This window comes from Amia ocellicauda, chromosome 3 (genome assembly GCF_036373705.1).
Source record: "Amia ocellicauda isolate fAmiCal2 chromosome 3, fAmiCal2.hap1, whole genome shotgun sequence".
Lineage (NCBI taxonomy): Eukaryota > Metazoa > Chordata > Actinopteri > Amiiformes > Amiidae > Amia > Amia ocellicauda.
The window spans coordinates 1,774,776-1,793,719 of NC_089852.1; the positions used below are offsets into that span (position 1 = coordinate 1,774,776).

The 18,944-nt window shown below is 50.3% G+C and overlaps 1 protein-coding gene across 1 annotated transcript in view; it reads left to right on the forward strand.

The window, feature by feature from the left end:
• The window catches only part of col7a1 (collagen, type VII, alpha 1), a 71,646-nt gene that overhangs the window by 36,595 nt on the left and 16,107 nt on the right, over positions 1-18,944 (forward strand). Inside the window, exons 70-112 of the mRNA XM_066699554.1 lie at positions 63-98; positions 490-561; positions 984-1,028; positions 1,425-1,460; positions 2,648-2,683; positions 3,591-3,695; positions 3,895-3,960; positions 4,487-4,522; positions 4,875-4,910; positions 5,061-5,108; positions 5,343-5,378; positions 5,685-5,795; positions 6,085-6,294; positions 6,519-6,554; positions 6,692-6,736; positions 7,309-7,380; positions 7,510-7,554; positions 7,705-7,776; positions 8,130-8,174; positions 8,864-9,064; positions 9,795-9,830; positions 10,370-10,414; positions 10,836-10,868; positions 11,035-11,097; positions 11,424-11,459; positions 11,685-11,765; positions 11,980-12,048; positions 12,224-12,259; positions 12,914-12,973; positions 13,089-13,133; positions 13,264-13,299; positions 13,392-13,427; positions 13,787-13,846; positions 14,215-14,340; positions 14,495-14,566; positions 15,001-15,036; positions 15,487-15,546; positions 16,057-16,101; positions 16,254-16,289; positions 16,440-16,475; positions 16,781-16,837; positions 17,179-17,250; positions 18,373-18,444. Coding sequence (XP_066555651.1) covers positions 63-98; positions 490-561; positions 984-1,028; positions 1,425-1,460; positions 2,648-2,683; positions 3,591-3,695; positions 3,895-3,960; positions 4,487-4,522; positions 4,875-4,910; positions 5,061-5,108; positions 5,343-5,378; positions 5,685-5,795; positions 6,085-6,294; positions 6,519-6,554; positions 6,692-6,736; positions 7,309-7,380; positions 7,510-7,554; positions 7,705-7,776; positions 8,130-8,174; positions 8,864-9,064; positions 9,795-9,830; positions 10,370-10,414; positions 10,836-10,868; positions 11,035-11,097; positions 11,424-11,459; positions 11,685-11,765; positions 11,980-12,048; positions 12,224-12,259; positions 12,914-12,973; positions 13,089-13,133; positions 13,264-13,299; positions 13,392-13,427; positions 13,787-13,846; positions 14,215-14,340; positions 14,495-14,566; positions 15,001-15,036; positions 15,487-15,546; positions 16,057-16,101; positions 16,254-16,289; positions 16,440-16,475; positions 16,781-16,837; positions 17,179-17,250; positions 18,373-18,444 — 2,637 coding nt within the window. The remainder of the gene's footprint in view (positions 1-62; positions 99-489; positions 562-983; positions 1,029-1,424; positions 1,461-2,647; positions 2,684-3,590; positions 3,696-3,894; positions 3,961-4,486; positions 4,523-4,874; positions 4,911-5,060; positions 5,109-5,342; positions 5,379-5,684; positions 5,796-6,084; positions 6,295-6,518; positions 6,555-6,691; positions 6,737-7,308; positions 7,381-7,509; positions 7,555-7,704; positions 7,777-8,129; positions 8,175-8,863; positions 9,065-9,794; positions 9,831-10,369; positions 10,415-10,835; positions 10,869-11,034; positions 11,098-11,423; positions 11,460-11,684; positions 11,766-11,979; positions 12,049-12,223; positions 12,260-12,913; positions 12,974-13,088; positions 13,134-13,263; positions 13,300-13,391; positions 13,428-13,786; positions 13,847-14,214; positions 14,341-14,494; positions 14,567-15,000; positions 15,037-15,486; positions 15,547-16,056; positions 16,102-16,253; positions 16,290-16,439; positions 16,476-16,780; positions 16,838-17,178; positions 17,251-18,372; positions 18,445-18,944) is intronic.

The window sequence follows — 18,944 nt, forward strand, 5'->3', positions numbered from 1 at the left end:
TGGGAGTGTGTGGGAGAGTGAAGAAGTGAGGGAGCTGTGCTGACTGGCATCTGTCTCCCCAGGGGGATCCTGGGAAGCCTGGGGACCCCGGCCGTGACGTGAGTGACCCTCTTATCTCCCTCCCTGTCACTGTTGTTAGTAGGATTAGTCGTGTAGAGTGATAGGAGTAGCAGTGTAGTGCGATAGTAGTGTAGGGGTAGTATTATTAGTAGTGGTAGTAGCAGCAGTAGTATGAGTAGACATATAGTGTGGTAGTATTAGTATATTAGTCGTAGGAATAGTGTAATTGTCATTCTATTAGTACCATAAACAGCGCCTCCTGGTGGCAAGTATTGGAGAAAGCCTGATTGTGATTTATGATTGTGATTCTGATCGTTATTGTCGCTGTTGTTCTGACCTCAGTATTGCGGAGTTAACCCCGTCATGCCCTGAGCCGTCAGTGTTACCTGTCTGTCTGTGTTAACCCCTTCCCTGCTGTCGCTCGTCCAGGGGCTCCCGGGGCTGAGAGGAGAGCAGGGCCTCAATGGTCCAGTCGGCCCCCCCGGACCTCAGGGCTTACCTGTGAGTACACCTGAGTCTCCGCCCCTCACCTGTGCACCCCTGCACCCCAGGCTCACGTTAACACGTCTGAACCCACAGTTTCAACACCTGAGCGGTTCACCTGTGTCCTGCGGACCCCCTCACCTCTCCCTCTGCCTTCTCAGTTAATGTGGCCTCAGCTGGCCTCACTCTAGGTGCCCCTCCCCCAGGGGTGGCACACCTGCCCTCACCTGTACCTGGGGCCCCCCCACCTGCCCACAGAGTCCAGTGTGCGCGTTCCTATCCGGACAGATCTCCCCCCGATGGTTCTCTCAGGAGCCCCTAGCTTCCCACACTGACCCGAGGAGACCTCGCTGACATGCTTCCTCTGACCGGACGCATCGCCGCACTCAGGCTTAATTGTATTTTGACGTATTGTATTTTTGATGTTTCCTCCCCCCCAGGGCAAACAAGGGGAGGACGGCAAACCTGCAATTCCTGGGCGCAATGTGAGTACCTCCACACTGACCCTTTCACCTCTGACCTCTGACCTCTCAGCCTCCAGGAGTCTCCTGTGTGAGCGGCAGGACACAGCGCTCTGTGTGGGGGGGGATAGCGGCTCTGGGACATCAGTGTCATTACACTTTACTGTAAAGGCTAATGCAAGCATCCACTGCTCTGGTTCCTGTGAGATTATAAATAGAGCTGGAGACCTAATCAACTGGACCTAAATATCCCACTGGATCACATATCTCTGATCAGGAGTGGCCACCGCTGTAGTTGTGTGCTCAGGGGAGAGGCTGTGTGTGCCTGCCTGTATGTGTGCGTGTGAGTGAGTGTTTGTGTGTAACATATGTAGCACCACAGCCATGTCCTGTGTAACACGCGTGTATCTCTGTGTGCAGGGCGAGGACGGCACGCCAGGGGAGGACGGCAGGAAGGTCAGTCCACTGGCGAGGGGTTGCTGCGCTGCCCGGATAACTGTCACCCCAATTCACAGCCCTGTGCTCCCTGTATTTACATAGCATGGGAATTTTTCTTGTTTTTAGCTTATAGGCAAGGACATCTGCTAAGAAATTATTATTAATATTATAATTGTTATTAATATGATTATGAATACTATTATTATTACTATTATGATGATGAATAGTAGTATTAGTACTAATAGTAGTTATAAATCAATAATTGTGGATGATAACAGGTAAAATAGCATTTTACTTTACCATGTTTTTACAATTCAACCATGATGCACCACATTACACATTATTATTATTATTATTATTATTATTATTATTATTATTATTATTAAAGTGATCCTGCAAGAGAAGGGTACAAATAACTACAGAGCCATTTATTCTGCGATGGTACAAGGCTAATAAATCACCACGCTCACCCTTGCGTCATCACGGGTGTGTGTCTCTGGTGGGACGTGGGCGGGGAGGGAATTCCAAAACACTCTCGGGTAACAGGTTGGCATTAATATTGTCCCTGGCAGGACACGCCAGTCTGATTGGCCAGCACAGTATTGCTGTTAAAATGCAATGGTAAGATTGCAAAAGCTGCTCCTGATCCCTAAAGACGGGGAATTACTGAGTCACACAAGGTTGCTGTGTATTGAGTTAAGATGAGGAAAAAAGATCTGGAATCCATGAATTGTCCTTCCAGGGAAATTCCGCGACTGCTTACTTTGTAGCCTGTCCAACAACTCGACACTGTGCAGTCCTGAGTACTGCTGTGGAGTCAAACAAACACACTGTTAGCTTTGTCTTTAACAGCACTGTTCTTATAAAAGTGAACTCAGGGTGTGTGGTTTATTTGGCTCTCGCAGTGAACGGTCGGCCCGGGGTTGGTGCTGCATTAAAGGGCTGGGCCGTGGTGTTGGGGACGCACTGCATGACGTCGAAGCTGCGTACTTTGTCTGACTGTAATCGTGGTGTAAGCGCCAGGAATGCCGTGCGTGAGACAGGTGTGCCTGTGCGTGCTGTGCGCACTGTGCGTCGTGCCAGGTGACGCCCAGGTGGCCGTGCAGTGCAGCGGGCAAGCCTCGGTGCGGTGTGCGGCGCAGTGCGCGTCCCAGTGCGCGTTGCAGTGTCTGAGCAGCGATGACGCGCCTCCTCTCTGCTTGCAGGGCGACAAGGGCGAGCAGGGAAGTGCAGGGCGGGACGTGAGTAGCCTTCTTTACCTTCATGGCAACGGTTCTCTGGGTGTTGCCAAAGTTCTCACTCACTCTCACTCTCTGTCTCTGTCCCCCTGTCTCCCTCACTCTGTCCCCCTGTCTCAATCACTCTGTCCCGTGGTCTCCCTTACTCTCTGTCCCCCTGTCTCCCTCACTCTGTAATCCTGTGTCCCTCACTCTCTCTCTGTCCCCGTCTCCCTCACTCTCTATCCCCCTGTCTCCCTCACTCTGTCCTTCTCTGTCCCTCACTCTCTCTCTGTCCCCCTGTCTCCCTCACTCTGTAATCCTGTCTCCCTCACTCTCTGTCTCTGTCCCTATCTCCCGCACTCTCTCTCTGTCCCACTGTCTCCCTCACTCTCTGTCCCTGTCTCCCTCTCTCTGTCCTCCTGTGTCCCTCACCCTCTCTCTGTCTTCTTGTGTCCCTCTCTTGATTCAATAAAAAAAGCACTGAGTGACATAACTGTTGCCAAAGCTTTGACACACAGCTGCAGCGCTCAGGAACAGGGTGATGAGGAACAATAGTCATGCATTTCAGACTCTCTCTCTCTCTCTCTCTCTCTCTGTCTTTTTCTGCAACCCTTTCTCCATCTGTCTTGCTCTCTGTTTGTCTCTGCCCAGTATATCCCTCTTGCCGAGAACACAATGTCATGTTAATAGGCAAAAACAACCAAATCCATCATTTAATTGTGTTAATTAGCACTCTGCAAGATGAATGTGACCTTTATTTAGTGTGTATTTATCTCCTCATTAGTAGAAACAGGTGTTAACCAGCACACCTGTAAGGCTCTTATTCACCCCCCTCTTTTCTCTTTCAGTTGTTATCATAGAATCCAATTTGATTTAAGGTGTGCATGTGTGTGTGTGCGTGTATGCGTGTGTGTGTGTTTTTTTTCAGGGTCGTGATGGGGTAAAGGGGGAGAGAGGAGAGTCAGGGCCTGCAGGGCCAACGGGTCCCCCTGGTCTCCCTGGTGTTGCTGGGAACCCTGGACCCCCTGGTCAGGTAATGCCCCCTGTACGTCTGTCTCCGCTGTCCATCGTGTTGTTGTGCTGGGTGTTGCTCATTGTGTGTTCTCACTCTCGGTCTTGGTGTGTGTGTCTTGGTATTCCTCAGCTGTGTAGTCCATTGGACCCTATCTCTCTGTCTAGCTGTCTTCTCTCTGTGTGAGACTCCATCCGTCCTCTCTCTCTCTCTCTCTCAGGTGGTTTATATGAAAGGAGTGGAGCCAGTGGCTATACCAGGACCACAAGGCCCCCCTGGGACTCCGGTAAGGGACTCCCCAAAATACCCCCCACCCCCTCACACACTGACACACACTGACACAGTGGCACACACACACACAGTGACACACACACACTGTGACATGTACCGGGGCTCATTCAGAATAATAAGCAAGTGACACAATCCTAAAAAATCCCTGCAGTGTTGAGCCTCCCGCATTGGGAGATCTGGTCTTTTGGTGTAGTGCGCTGAACACTCTACTGGGTGGAGTTCTGTGGTGCCGAGTGCTTGGAGGGACGCCTGTGGTGCGCAGTTTGAATCCCGACCACACCGGCTACACACACAAACACACACACACACACACACTGACATACTCACTGACACACACACAGGGTACTAGTTTGATGTAGTTGCAGCTCCCTTTCCTCAGGGTGTGCGTGTGTGTTTGTGTGTGTTCAATATGTCTTGTAGAGTGTGTCTCAGTCTCACTCTTCTTTTTGTTTCCTCTACCCCTCTCTCATCCTTCTATCTCCCCTCTCCCTCCCCCTCTCTCCCGCTCTCTCTCTCTGCAGGGGGTCCCCGGTATCCCTGGAGCAGCTGGAGTCAGAGTGAGTGTTGAGTGTGTCCCTCTAGAGCCCCCAGCTTGCTGTGCGCAGTACACAATGTCACACAGGTGACATCAGACGCCAGGAGTCTGTGTGTCCCAGACCGCCCAGCGCCTTCCTACAGCGTTCACATCACGCTCCACAAAGACAGCGCTCCACCCCTGTGTTAATGTTGTTGTTGTTGTTGTTGTTGTTGTTGTTGTTGTTGTTGTAATTAATTAAAATAATAATAATGTTAGTCAGGTCATGGTTTTCATTGTGAAAATGGGGGGAGAGAGTCAACAAGGCAGGGGTGTTCAGGGTCAGGGCAGTGTGCAGGTGTCCCGGCTCTCTGACCGCCGTCTGTGTGTTTCAGGGCGAGAAGGGCGCCTCGGGGTCCAAGGGAGACAGGGTGAGTGTCTGTCCTGCTGTCCACAGTGTCGTGTGTGTAGTGTGGGTGTGTAGTTGTGTGTTCATATGTCTTACTCACTATGTTGTGTTTGTGGATTGTATACATGTGGTGTGTTAATATGTGCTGCTCACTACTCTGTGTCACTGGCAGGGAGACCCAGGAGAGGACGGCTCCCCAGGTCGGCCGGGCACAGCAGTGGTGAGAACAGAACTTAATTAAGCAATTAACCTGCCAGGGTTTTCCGCGGTGACTTTGAGCCCTCGCTGGGCCAGCAATGCCAGGCTGTCCGGACTGGACCGGACCAGGAGGCTCGAGATTCCTTTCTGGTGTTCTGGGAGGACAGCTAAGGGTCCTCTCTAAGCTACAGTGGTTTGTTTTTTGTGTGATTATTCTTGTTTGTTTCCTAATGTTTCTTTCCTGTTTAATTTCCAGGACGTCAAAAAGTCCCTGTTGGATTTTGACATTGAAGTACGTGCTTTTGGGTTCTAATATTATGTTGTATTGTGTATTGTATTTTCTGTATTCTGTTCTGTGTTGTGTTGTGTGGTGTGGCTTGGTTTTGTATTTTGAGCTTTATGTTGCATTATATTGTGTTGTGTTGTATGTGTGGGCTTATGTTGTATTTTGTTGTGTGTGTGCCATTGCACTGTGTTGCATTGTGTTGTATTTTGTGGCGTTGTGTTGCGTTGTCTTTTGTGGTGTTGTGTTGTATTGTTTTGTGTGGCACTGCGTTGTGTTGTAGAGATGCCAATGACGCATTGCCCTGTGTTCCAGATCGTGGACCTGAGGAGCGCGCTGCAGGAGTGGCGTGGGCGGGACAAGACCGAGAGAGGGGCGAAGGGGGACAAGGGCGACAAAGGGGACCAGGGCCCCCAGGGATCAGAGGTCAGACACGTTGTCCCCTCTGTCCCAGCCACTAATTACTAGTTACTAATTCTGTCCTTTTAAAGATTCTTGTGGTGTGTGTGCTTGTATTTGTGATCCGTGTGTGTGAGATCAATGTCTGATCATTTGTGTGTGTGTCAGTTTGGGACCTGGGTGTGATCAGTGTGTGTGAACAGTGTGTGTTTTATGGTGTGTTTAGTGTGTGATCAGTGTTCGTCTGTATGAACAGTGTGTGTGTGTGTGTGTGTTTCAGGGTGTGTTTAGTGTGTGATCAGTGTGTGTGTTTCAGGGTGTGCGTGGCTTCCCGGGCGAGCGCGGTCAGAAGGGGGATCAGGGGGCAGAAGGTCCGGCCGGGCCTATGGGCCCCCCAGGGCGAGCAACAGTGGAGCGTGGTTCCGAGGGGCCCCCTGGAAAGCCAGGGGAGTCTGGGACGCCAGGCATCCCGGGGGTACCGGGCAGAGCGGGGGAGCTGGGAGAGGCAGGACGACCAGGAGACAAGGTGGGACAGAGAGAGGGACGGGATCTGTACTCACACTGACTGACTGACACACTTCCTGACTGACACACTGACTGATGTGGTCTGTTACTTCATAAATTTTCCTCTGATGCAAATTACATACCCCTTCGGTAGAATGTTCTGCCTCTCAGTCTGTCTGCCTGTGTGTCTGTCTGTCTCTCTCTCTTCTCTCTCTCTCTCTCTGTAACAGTGTTTATGTGTTTCAGGGGGATCGCGGAGTAAGAGGTGACAAGGGAGACTCGGTGAGTACAGACTCTGACCACCTACACTCATTAATTATTATTATTATTATTATTAACCGTAACTGTACCTGAGCTTCAGTCCACCCTGAGTGAGTGTGGAAGCTGCTCTGACTGCTGTCTGTCTGTCTTTGTTTCAGGGTAAAGATGGACAGCCTGGTGCTCCTGGCCCCCCCGGACCCAAGGTAAGAACCCCACCACAACAGTCCAACCAGGAGAGATGCAGGGAAAGAGACCCCCAAACTAACTCAACGCTTCACCTACAGAGGCATTGCAGAAGGGGTTTCTTCAGACTTGGCGGGGTTTAGGTGTGGGGGGGCAAATTCTGACTCCAGGCGGCCGCACACTCTCGAACCCCTGACACTGCTGCTGCCCACTCACACCCCGAGGGAAACCCTGTTCTATTAATAAACACCCAGAGCGGCAATCAGTGCTCACCAAGTGGGGGCAGAGAGAGAAGAGCCTTTGTGTGGAGGAGTTCATATGACTCATCTGTGACCAGGGGATTGTGGGCTTGACTATAGACCGGACCAAACTGGACTGGAGCAGAGTCACTGACTGGACTGGGCTGGACTGGTGCAGAGTCACTTACTGGACTGGACTGAACTTGAGTAGAGTTACTGACTGGACTGGACTGGACTGGACTGCTGCAGAGACACTGACTGGACTGGACTGGACTGGACTGGACTGGACTGCTGCCCCATAGTCGGTGTGTCTGTCCTGTCCCTGTGTGTGTCCTCACTGTGGTGTGTTTCAGGGTGACCCTGTGGACAGCTCACTGGCGGGTCTCCCGGGACAGAGGGGGCCACCTGGCATCGCTGGACAGAAGGTGAGCGGTGTGGGATCAAGACGGAAGGCTTTCTGATTTTTACACATTTTTTACTTCTGTGTCCCAAACCCCCTCACCACCACCACCTCCCTGCCCTGCCTCTCCTCACTCTCTCTCCTCTCTCTGCAGGGCGAGCCAGGACCAGCAGGCCCAACTGGACCCAAAGGAGACAAGGTGAGAGAGCCTGCCCACTCTGTCCACCTGTCCACCTGTCCTCCTGTCCCCCAGTCCATTTCTTCCACTCTTCCCCTTGTCTCTCTTGCTCTTTCTCTCCATCTGTTTCCCACGGACCCCTCTCACACAGTACCTGTCTCTGTCCTGCAGGGGGCCGAGGGGGCGCGTGGGGACAAGGGCGACCGGGGCGATCCCGGAGAGAAGGGGCGGGACGGCTTCTCGGTGAGTCTGACCTCTGGCCCAGGCAATAGATTCACAGACACACACACTCATGAATATTAATGAGCACAGTGTTGGCAGGCTCTGTAGTGTCTTCAATGCTAATTAACAGGCTCTTTCTACTCATTAGTATTAATAAGTACAGTGAGGTTTAAGCCTGGTGAGCTCATTAATGGTATGGATCATTAATATTAATTAGGACTTTGCTGATTGGCTCTTTAGACCTATAAACATTAATCAGCAAATATAGTAGCAGACAGTTATTTTAATTAAATCAATAAGAATTGAATGTTAATTGTTTTTATTGATTTAACATTTGTATGTTTATTATTACTGTTGTCCTTATTTGATTACAGGGGTCTCCAGGGGAGCCTGGGCAGCCTGGTCAAGAAGGGAAGCCGGTGAGGAGATTGGGGGGTCGGTCAGGGGTCAAAGTTCAGGGGCAGTGATTGGTTGTTCTTACAATGAGGGGGGGGGCACATTGGAGAGACAGACAGGTGGGTGGGGCTAACATGTAAATAAGCACTTAAGGGGGCGGGGATAGAATGAAGGGGTTCGAGGAGTTAGGGGTTAAATGGGGGGTTTTAGAATGTTAGGCAGCAATACAGGGGTGGAGTTAGAATGCCTGCGCGGGGCTACTATTGCAGGGGGTGTGTTTATGTGGAAATTTACTATGGATTTTATTGACTTGATGGTTGATTTCATTAATTAATTAAAATCATTTATCAGAGCAGAAATGTTTTATTTATTCTTTGTCTTTCTAAAGCTCTCTGTTTTCTGTTGAAGGTTCCATCCCTATTACAATATTTTCCCAGGATCCACATTTTCTTTTCTCTTTTTTCTCTTCAATCAATAATGTATGTTTTGTCCATTTACCTCCCGCTCTCCCTTAGTGGCGTTCCCTCGTGTCTCAGATCAAGAGTTTCCCCATCTGGGTTTTGCCTCCTTCTGAAGATACAGTGGGGTGTGGAGAGAGAGAGAGGTGGAGGGAGGGAAGGAGGAGCGAGAGAAAGAGAGAGGGAGGGAGAGATTGTATAAGGTGAAGGTGGGGGCGGGCAGTGAACAGGAAGAGTGAGCAGATCAGACGCAGGGCAGCATAACAGAAGCATCGTCTGTTCTGAAGACTCAAAAGACACAACAGACCGTAAAGAAAGGAGAGGTGGAGGAAGAGGGACGAGAGAGAGAGAGAGAGGGAAGTAGGGAGGTTTGGTGTTTCCCCTTGTCCTATATTAAGTTCTTGTTCCCTTGGATCCAGGGCCGTCCGGGCGAGAGTGGGGCTCAGGGCCGCCCAGTGAGTAATTGATGTCTGAGCTGGGGAGCCTTGTCATGGGCAGGGCTGGTTAGGAAAGCCTGGGGGCTGGCTGCAAGTGCAAGGCCGAGCTGTGGGCTGTTCTGTGTCTCGAGGCGCTATATATATATATTTATTTATGAGTCGCCCTGTAGTTTAGCTGGCTGTGCTTCTGCACCTTGTCCCTCCCCTCCCCTCCCTCCTTTCCTCTCTTACTCCATTCTGTCTCCCACCCCCAACTCGTTGCCCCCTCCCTCTAACCCCGTGGCTGCGCTCTCCCCCTCTCTCTCCCTCTCTCACAGGGCTTGCCTGGGTTCCCTGGAGTCCTGGGCAGACCGGTAGGTTCTCTTTGCTGCTGTTGTGCTGCTGTGGGCTGTCCATGAGGGGAAGTGCAGTGGGTTGTATTGGTGTTGCATTTGTCCTTTTCTCATTCTCCTGTCCCGTTTGGGTCGTCCCGCCTGCCTCAGTCTGCGCAGCCCCCTGTCCCGGCAGGCTCTTTCTGCCCCCCGCCTCTCTCCGCCTTCAGCTACACACTCCGAGTGCTGTGCAGAGTCTGTGTTTATCAGTGTGTGCACCGGCAGTGTGTATCGGTGTGTTTGTGCAGCGTCAGTGTGTGTCACTGTATGTTTGTGCAGTGTCCATATGTGCTGTGTCAGTGTGATTGCAGTGTTGCTGTGTTTCTGTGTGTGTGTTGATTTCAGGGCAGAAACTGAGCCGTTTGTATTGTTTGCAGGGGACTCCAGGAGAGCCTGGCACTCGTGGACCTCCAGTAAGTACAGGACTGTGTCTCAGTGGCGCTCTGTGTCTCTCGGTGTGTCTCAGTGGATGCCTGTTATATCTTATGTCTTATTGCTGCCCTGAAGGCTAGGGGCTCTGTGAGTTAGTGAGTGAGAGTGTCAGAGTGATTGACCATCTGACTGAGTGACTGTGTGTGTGTTTTCTGTGTGTTTTCTGTGTGTTTTCTGTGTGTGTCTGTGTTAGATTTGTGGATTATCCTCTGAGTCAGACTGGCCCCATTGTCTCTCCTGTCATCACTGAGAGCTGCAGCACACGACTTCCACCACTGAGTAATAATGCAGTCATCCTGCCAAGAGTCTGTGTCAACTGTGTCAATACGATCAACTCGATTTGATTACGAGGCGAGAGAATTCAACACTCAGGAGTGCTTTTGTTCAAATAGATCTCCTATGATACACACACACACACACATTTTGTAGTATCATATCAACATGTCTGGTTCTTATCTGTCAGTGTCTCCTGTCTCCTTCCCCAATTCTCACCCATGTTGTTGTCTCTGTGTACCTGCAGGGTCCACCTGGCCCCAGTGGCCCCCAGGGCCCCGCAGGACTGAAGGTCAGTCATTCAGTGTGTTTGTGTTTTCTTCAGTTTAGTGTATTGTACTGTATTGTGTATTGCTTAATGATCCAAATCCTTATTCTCCTCAATGCCTATTGTGTTCATACTGCACCACACTGTGACACACTGTGACACACTGCACCAGACTGCACCACACTGTGACTCACTGTGACTCTATACAGGACTATAGTAACCTATGGGGTATAGTCTGACACAGTGTGTAGTATTCTGCAGTGTGCTGTAGTGTCCACCACTGTCCATTGCTATAGTGCAGTGTCTGCCCTCTGCTGTAATACAGTGTAATACAGTATCGTATAGTATCCTACATAGCGGCAGGGCCCTCTGCTGTCCTGCGCTCATACCGAACCCAGTTTCTTGTGTGCTGCTCTGACCACACCTCCCTCTCGTCTCTCTGCAGGGGAACCAGGGAGAGCCAGGCATAGGGATCCAGGTGAGCTGACCTGCGGCTTGGCCCCCCGGTGGAGATTATTCCCGGTTATCACCGTGTGTGCTTAGGTTTGGCATCTGGTGGGCCGATGGAATTCAGAACCGTAGAACTCTCTGGGTGTAGAGTGGCACTCATCCTAACAGATGTTTTTCTTCTTTTCCTGCTCCAGGGACTGCAAGGCCCCCAGGGCAACATGGGATTACCAGGTCCTCCAGGTCCACCAGGAACTGCAGTAAGTCACTGGTCTGGCAGGGCGGGTGTGTGAGTGCTGGCATTGACCCACTGATCTGAGCACCCCAACTCAGAGCGAGAGCTGGACAGCGCAATTCTGAGACACTGTTGTCTGTGATTGTGACTTTATTCATGACTGTACCGTGGGAGGGCGGTGAAGCTCCTATGCTTGTGGCTCTGATTTTTCAGCAGATCAGTGTCTGAGCCCCGGGCCCTTATTTGGTGTTCTGAATTTCAGCGACTGTCTTATAACTGATTTTTTTGAAAACTGATTGATCCTCCTCCTTCTTTGCCCTCTCCTCTCTCTCTCTCTCTTTCTCTCCTCAGGGTCCTCAGGGTCCCCCCGGGTTACCTGGCCAGGTGGTGAGTACAGGCCCCTGTTGTCTCAGTAGCCGTGTGTGTGCCCCCTGGGTTGAGCTGCACGTGCACTGAGAGGCTATACCGCACTGCACAGACTGGAGGTGGTCTTGCTGATTGAACAGGCTGTATTGATTGTGTGTGAAGTGTTGACCTGTGTTCAGTGTGTGTGTTCAGTGCTCCCGGTGTGTTTAGTACCCCAGGTGTGTTCAGTGTGTGTGGTCTCCACAGGGCGAGTCGGGGAAGCCTGGCGTTCCAGGGAGAGATGGAGTGCCGGGGAAAGACGGGGAGCCAGGACTGCCTGGAAAACTGGTGAGAGAGAGAGAGAGATGGGGAAAAAGACACAGGGAGGAGAAGAAAGGAGGAAGGGGGGGGAGAGGTTGTGTTATCAGTACAGACTCAGAATTGGAGTGTGAGAGTGTGTGTGTGAGTGTGTCTGCAATTGTAGGTGTATTAATGTCTGCAAACATGTTTTAAACTGCACACCTGACTTGTCTGCCTCTCTCTCTCTCCCTCTCTCTCTCAGGGTGTCACTGGGCCAGCTGGCCCCCCAGGGCTGAAGGGAGTGCAAGGGGACAGTGGCTTGCCTGGAGAGGTGAGACTGAGGCTGGGATCAGGAGTGTTAGCAACCACTCCGATATGCGTTAACACGCACACAATTTCACACTGACACACATACATACACACTTGCACACTCTCACACTCTCCACAGAAAACAGCACTAAGGGCTGGCAGTGAAATTCCCTCTTTCTCTTTCTCTCTCTCTGCAGTCGGTCTCCGGGCCCCAGGGACAGAAGGGTGAGAAGGTGAGGTGGGGCACATTCACTGCGAAAGACAGAAAATAATCCGTCGGCACTGTTAAATATTAAACCCATTAGAGGCCATGAAGACTGCAGTGTGTTTGTGAATGTGCAGTAGCAGTAATAACAGGAGCAGTAATAACAGTAGCAGGAGCAGTAATAACAGTGACAGGAGTAGTAATAACATTAGCAGTTGTAACAGGAGCAGTAGCAGTAATAACATATACAGTAATAACATTAACAGGAGCAGTAATAGCAGGTGCAGGAGCAGTAATAACAGTGACAGGAGTAGTAATACCATTAGCAGTAGTAACAGGAGCAGGGGCAATAAGAACATGGGGAGTAAGAACAGGAGCAGTAATATTAGGAGCAGAAGCACTAATAGCAGGAGCAGTAATAACAGGTGCACGATCAGTAATAGAAGTAGCAGGATCAGTAATGGAAGTAACAGATGCAGGCAGTAATAACAGGAGCCGTAATAGAAGTAGCAGTAATAACAGGAGCAGTACCAATAATAATAGTACTAATTTAATCAGTGCATTGACAGCTTCCATTACTTTCCGTATGTCTGTCCATCTATATGTGTGTCTGTCCGTTCATCTGTGTATCATCTATTTGTGTCTATGTGCGTCTCGCCATGTCTCTCTGCGTCTCTTCCAGGGGTCACCAGGTTCCATCCTGCCGGGGTCATCAGGAGAGAGGGGACCCCCTGGACAGCAGGTGAGGCTTTAAGAGGCCTGTGTCTCTCGCACTCTGTTCCACTCAGAGGGGTGGGGAGACCCAGTTCTAGTTGAAGTCCATTAATTTATTAATGTAATGATTTTGTCTTGATCAGGGCGACAAGGGGGATAAAGGATCGTTTGGAAACAAAGGAGAGAGGGTGAGAACGACATCTCTAATTGTAATATTGACATAATTAATTACCATGTATTTTAATGATCATTTATTCCTTTGGTGTTTGGTCTGTCTGTCTGTCCGTGTATCTGTCTGATTCTGTCTGTCTGTTTCAGGGAGACCCAGGAGAGGACGGAGAGCCAGGAGAGGATGTGAGTCACTTTTTCCAATTATGAAATCAATTGTATCTTAACGAGGGGACTTGGTGTTAATTAATGCTAACGAGCTTGTGTCTGTCTGACAGGGAGCAAAGGGACATGCGGGAGTCAAGGGAGACAAGGTCAGTGTTGCACTGTGGTGTGTGGAGTGTCTGTGTGTGTGTGTGTGTGTGTGTGTGTGTGTGTGTGTGTGTGTGAGAGAGAGAGACAGTGAGCGTGAGAGTGTGTGTCTGTGTGTGTGTGTGAGAGAGGGAGAGAGAGAGAGTGCAGTGTTGTGACTGAGTTATTCTGCTGTGTCATGAGTAATGTTTTTCCTGGGTGTTGTGTTGTGTTATGATTTGTATTACACTGTTTTGGTGTTGAAATTGTGTGACACTGCCAGTTGTAACCATGTGTTGATCTTTCTGAAATGAGCTGGTGTTGTCTTAAGATGTGATTTGTATTGTGACCAGGCTTGTGTGATGCTGTATGTGTTTTGCAGGGGGAGACTGGAGTGGGGCAGCTGGGACCCCCAGGTCAGCAGGGACCCCAGGGGCTGAAGGTGAGGCTTGTATAGCATACACAACAGGCCAGAATAGTCTCTCACACACTAAAACACAAACACACACACACATACACAGTAACACACACTTGCACACACACACTCACAGATACACAAACTCGTGTACACACACAATATGCATTAACACATGCTCGCATGTACACGCACAATAGACGCACTGTGCACACGCGCACACTTACCCATAAACACGCACACATTCCCCTCTCACACGCCCTGCACTACAATCGTTAGCATCGCTGACGCGCTGTTCAGCTTGCAGAATGGATTGCGCAGTTGCAGCTGTCAGGGGGCTGGGTCAGGTGGCTCGAACTGTGTGTGAGTTTTGTGTTTGTGTTTTCTTTCCCCAGGGAGATCCAGGGCAGCCTGGACTGTCTGGCCCCCCAGGACCCCAAGGCATCGCAGGGACTCCTGGGCAGGCAGGGCTGCGTGGAGAGACTGGTCAGCCTGGGCCACCCGGACCCCTCGGAGAGAGGGTGAGAGAGGAGGAGAGGGGGGGTGGAGGGAGGGCAGGCTGGAGAGAAGGGAAGAGGGGAAGGACAGAAGGCGGGTAAGAAAGGCAGGGAGCGTCAGAGGGAGAGGGGTGAGGACAGAGAGAGTGTAAATGTGTGTCTGTGTGTCTGTCTGTAGGGCCTTCCGGGATTCCCCGGGCGTGACGGAAATTCAGGACAGCCAGGCCCCCCCGGCCCCCCTGGACTGGCGGTGAGTGACCCCCAACTCACTGACCACTGACCACTGACCACACTCTCTGTAACGGCCCCCTGCAGGTTTGGCAGATGCCTCTCAGCCAGCGATTGGTCAGAGTGAAACACGGATGTACTGCCTTCTTATGCTGATACCTACTCAAATTAAGCAATTAAGGTCCCGAGTAGGAATAGCCCTGAGGCTCTCACCCTGGAACTGGATCCGCCCCGGCCCGGCTGCGCTCTGTGACATCACTGCATTCTCCAACACCCATCGTCCGCCTGTCAGCACCTCAAACACCCAAACGGCACAAAACCCACCAGCAAATAAATAGAATGAATCAGTCATAAAAACAGAAATGCACTGTCCCACTGTGATGCACTGATGGGAGTGCCAGGGCTGAGCGGTCCAATGCGGGACAGCTGTAACTCCATTCGCTGTTTCTCTTGCAGGGCACGCCAGGAACACCTGGGCTCAAAGGAGACAAGGTGAGAGAGAGAGAGAGAGAGAGAGTGAGTGTGTGTTTGCAGTACACAATGGGGGTCGTGACCCTTTCCATCAGCTCGTATTCGTGATGACACCTCACTGCCATAGTGCCCATTCAAAGACATGATTGTCTGCTCTTGTAGTTTATATAATGTACTCTATCATAAATACATGTAAATACCTTCATTTGTAACAATAATGGAAAAGGTATATATTTTGGAGGGCAGTGTTCACACACACACACACACACACACACACACACACACACTAAACACACTGCACACACATGTTTTTGGTAACTCCATCAGCATCAGGCCGTGCTCAGAGCTCCACAACTCTGATGCTTGTCCCCTGAGGCCGTGCCTGCAAGGACACTGACCTTCCCTGTCAGTCATTCTTCTCTGTCTGCTGTCTTGTCTGTCTGTCTGTCTGTCTGTCTGTTCACCCCCCAGGGAGAAGTGGGCGTGGGGCTGCCCGGGCCACGTGGAGAGAGAGGAGACCAGGGCCCCCGGGTAGGCTCGTTATCTGCTTGATTCGCTTCTGATTGATTAATTGACTAACCCCAAAAGGCAGAGTTTTTTGAGAGACTGGCAGAGTGTGCAGATAGATACGTAGGCTTAGGTATTAAAATAGAAAACCTGTCAGAATAGCTCACTGCTTCTCACGCTTCCCCAGCACCTGTGGAAGGATAGAGAGATAGATAGATGGAGAGGGAGAGGTGGGGAGTGGGAGTCATTCATATTCAAACCCATTTGTTTAATTGCTTTTTGTTCTAGTCTTGGGTTTCATTTGAATTTCAGTCGTCTTGAAGCAGATATCAACTTGAGACCAGATTAAAAAAAGACTTTCATAATTGGTATCGGTGTGAGTAATGGCGGTGATTCAGCGATTTAATGTGAAATGTGTGTGTGCGTGTGTGGTCTGTGTGTGCGTGTGTGTATGTGTGTGTATGTGTGTGTGTGCGTGTGTGGTCTGTGTGTGTGTATGTGTGCGTGTGTGTGTGCGTTTCTGTGCATCTGCAGGGAGAAGAGGGCCGGCCGGGGCAGGATGGAGAGAGAGGGTCCCCCGTAAGTACCGTATTACTATGATACTGTAGTACCTTACTACCTTACTCCTATATTACAACACTGGTTCACATTTACTACACTGCGTTGCTGTGACTGTGTGCTGCATCCTCACTCCCGTGCGCTGTGCCAGTCACCTGGTGTGTGTTTTTCAGGGTCCGCTGGGGAACCGAGGAGAGAGGGGAGAGAAGGTGAGGGCATCGGAGTTCATCCCTCCACCCACCCATCACTGCAGTCGTTTTTTGCATTTGTTCATTTTGTCACCGAGCGCCCCCCCCGAGGGCCTGTGCCTTGGGCATGTGTCCGTTCTGATCTCTCTCTCACTCTTTCTGCTGTTTCAGGGGGACATTGGGCCGATGGGAGACAAAGGAGACAAGGTTGGTATCTCTTTCTGACTCTGTGTGTCTCTGTGTCTCTCTCTGTGCGTCTTCCTGACAGTGCTGATCTGTGTGACTGTTCAGCTGATCGTGCAGACAGTCTGCCCGGGGGTGTGGGGGTCATTTGACTCTCTGATCGATCCCCCCCCGCCAACACCCGACAAGGAGTGACAGTGACTTGGGGGAGTGTGGGAGGTGGTGGGGGGGTTTCTGAAGAGCAGTAATGGAGAGTCTCTCTTTGTGTGTCTGTATGTGTGTGTGTTCATCCGTGTCCGTGTGTGTATGTGTGTGTGTCTCTAATGCAGGGTGACACCGTATCTGTCAGCGGACCTTCAGGACCCAAAGGCAACAAGGGAGAGAACGTGAGTGTGCTGACGCACTGTGCCTGCCTCCTCTCAGATCTCTCTGCTCAACCATTCCTGTCCCAGGTCCTCCCAGTGCCTGCCAAAGATCTGTCCACTGGTGTCCAAATGTGTCCCTGTCGCTCTCTGCCTGTCCCCTTCCACTCCCAGCGTGTCCCATCCCGTCTCATTGTCTCCCAGTGTGTCTGTGTCTGTATGATACTGTAGTGCCCCTGCTGTACCGTTATACCACTGTGTTACTCTCCTGCACGGTGTGACTTTAACACTTGACTCCATTACTACAGTAGACCACTGTGAGGTGTGTGTCGTGTGTTGTGTGACCTGGGGTGTCTGTGTCGCAGGGCGAGCGCGGGCCGAAGGGCGTACAGGGGGAGAAGGGTCTGAAGGGAGAGGAGGGGCCGGCTGGACAGCAGGTAAGAAGGGGGGGGGCGATACTGTGCACACTATAGCTGTTACTGTTACTAGCTCGTGTGCCATGTCATTTGGTATTTATTTGTGTGTGTGTGTGTGTGTGTGTGTGTGTGAGAGAGTGTCTCTGTGTGAGAGAGTGTGTGGTACGTGTGTGTTTTAATTGAATTCAGTATACGGGCTATTCATTAAGCTCTTGTTTAATCGTTCTTCCTACTTGACTTGAAAGAGACTCCATTCATAACCTACAGCCAGTGATGCACAGAGCCCCTCGTCACTCTGTCTCTATCTCGTACTCTCTCATCTCTCTCTTACTCTCTCACCACTCGCTCTCTCCTCTCTTCCTCTCTCTTCATCTGTCTTCTGTCTCTCTCTCACTGTCTCGTCACTCTCTCTTCTTCTCTTATCTCTCTCTCTCTCGCTCTTTCATCACTGGGGGGGGAGACACTGCCTTAACGAGCCCCTGCACTGAGCTCTTAATTAATTAGTGCTGTGTGTTTGTGAGCGTGTGAGCCGTGAGCAGCTGGGACCAGCGGACGCCTCCCTGTGACAGATGGCGATGGAGTGGCACTCCGCACAACACAGCAAAGTTATCTGAATGACACCCTGTCAGGAACAGACTTCCTGGGATTCCACAGGCTATGAACACACCTTCACAACTGACAATTTAAAGATTGATTTTCATGCTCAAGACTTTGTGTGTGTTTGCATCTGTATCAGTTTGTGATCATGTGTTTGTGCAGAAGGAGTGTGATAACAGCGTGAAGGTGTATGAGTACATGTGTATGTACGTGTGTGTCTGTGTGGATTGTATATGTGTAAGTGAGTGTGTGTAGAGTAAATGTGTGTTAGTGTGTATAGGATTGTGTGTGTGTGTGTGTAAGCAAGTGAGTATGAGAGAATGTAGTGTGTCTATTGAAGTGAAAGGGTAGAGCCCAGTGCGTTGAGGTGAGTGTTGAGCTCAGTGTGTTGAAGTGAGAGTGTTGAGCTCAGTGCGTTGAAGGGAGAGTGTTGAGCTCAGTGCATTAAAGTGAGAGTGTTGAGCTCAGTGCGTTGAAGTGAGAGTGTTGAGCTCAGTGCGTTGAAGTGAGTGTGCGTTTAACTGGTTGTGTTGTGTTTCCCGGCAGGGTCCGAAGGGCGAGTCTGGGGAGAGGGGATCAGTGGGTTTCCAGGGAGCCCGGGGTCCCGGTGGGCAGAAGGTGAAGCCCCTCTGCTAATGGTCACCGCTCTCTTAATGAGCTCGTTAATGAGCGCCTGTGTGTTTCAGTTCTCATTCTCATCTCACTACTGCTTCCCTAAGATTTTAAATACACAAAAACACAGACAGCAACATTTTATTATTTTAAGTATTAAAATAATAATTATATATATATATATATATATATATATATATATATATATATATATATATATATATATATATATACACACAGTTAGGTCCATAAATATTTGGACAGTGACACAATTGTCATCCTTTTGGCTCTGATTGCCACCACAATGGATTTGAAGGGAAACAATCAGGATGTGCTTTAAGTGTAGACATTCATCTTTAATTTGAGGGCAGTTACATCCAAATTGGGTGAACGGTGTAGGAATTACACCCAGTTTTATATGTGGTCCCCCTAATTTTAGGGGCTCAATCGTATTTGGACAAACTGACATAATCATGAATTAAATTGTGAGTTTCAATACTTGGTTG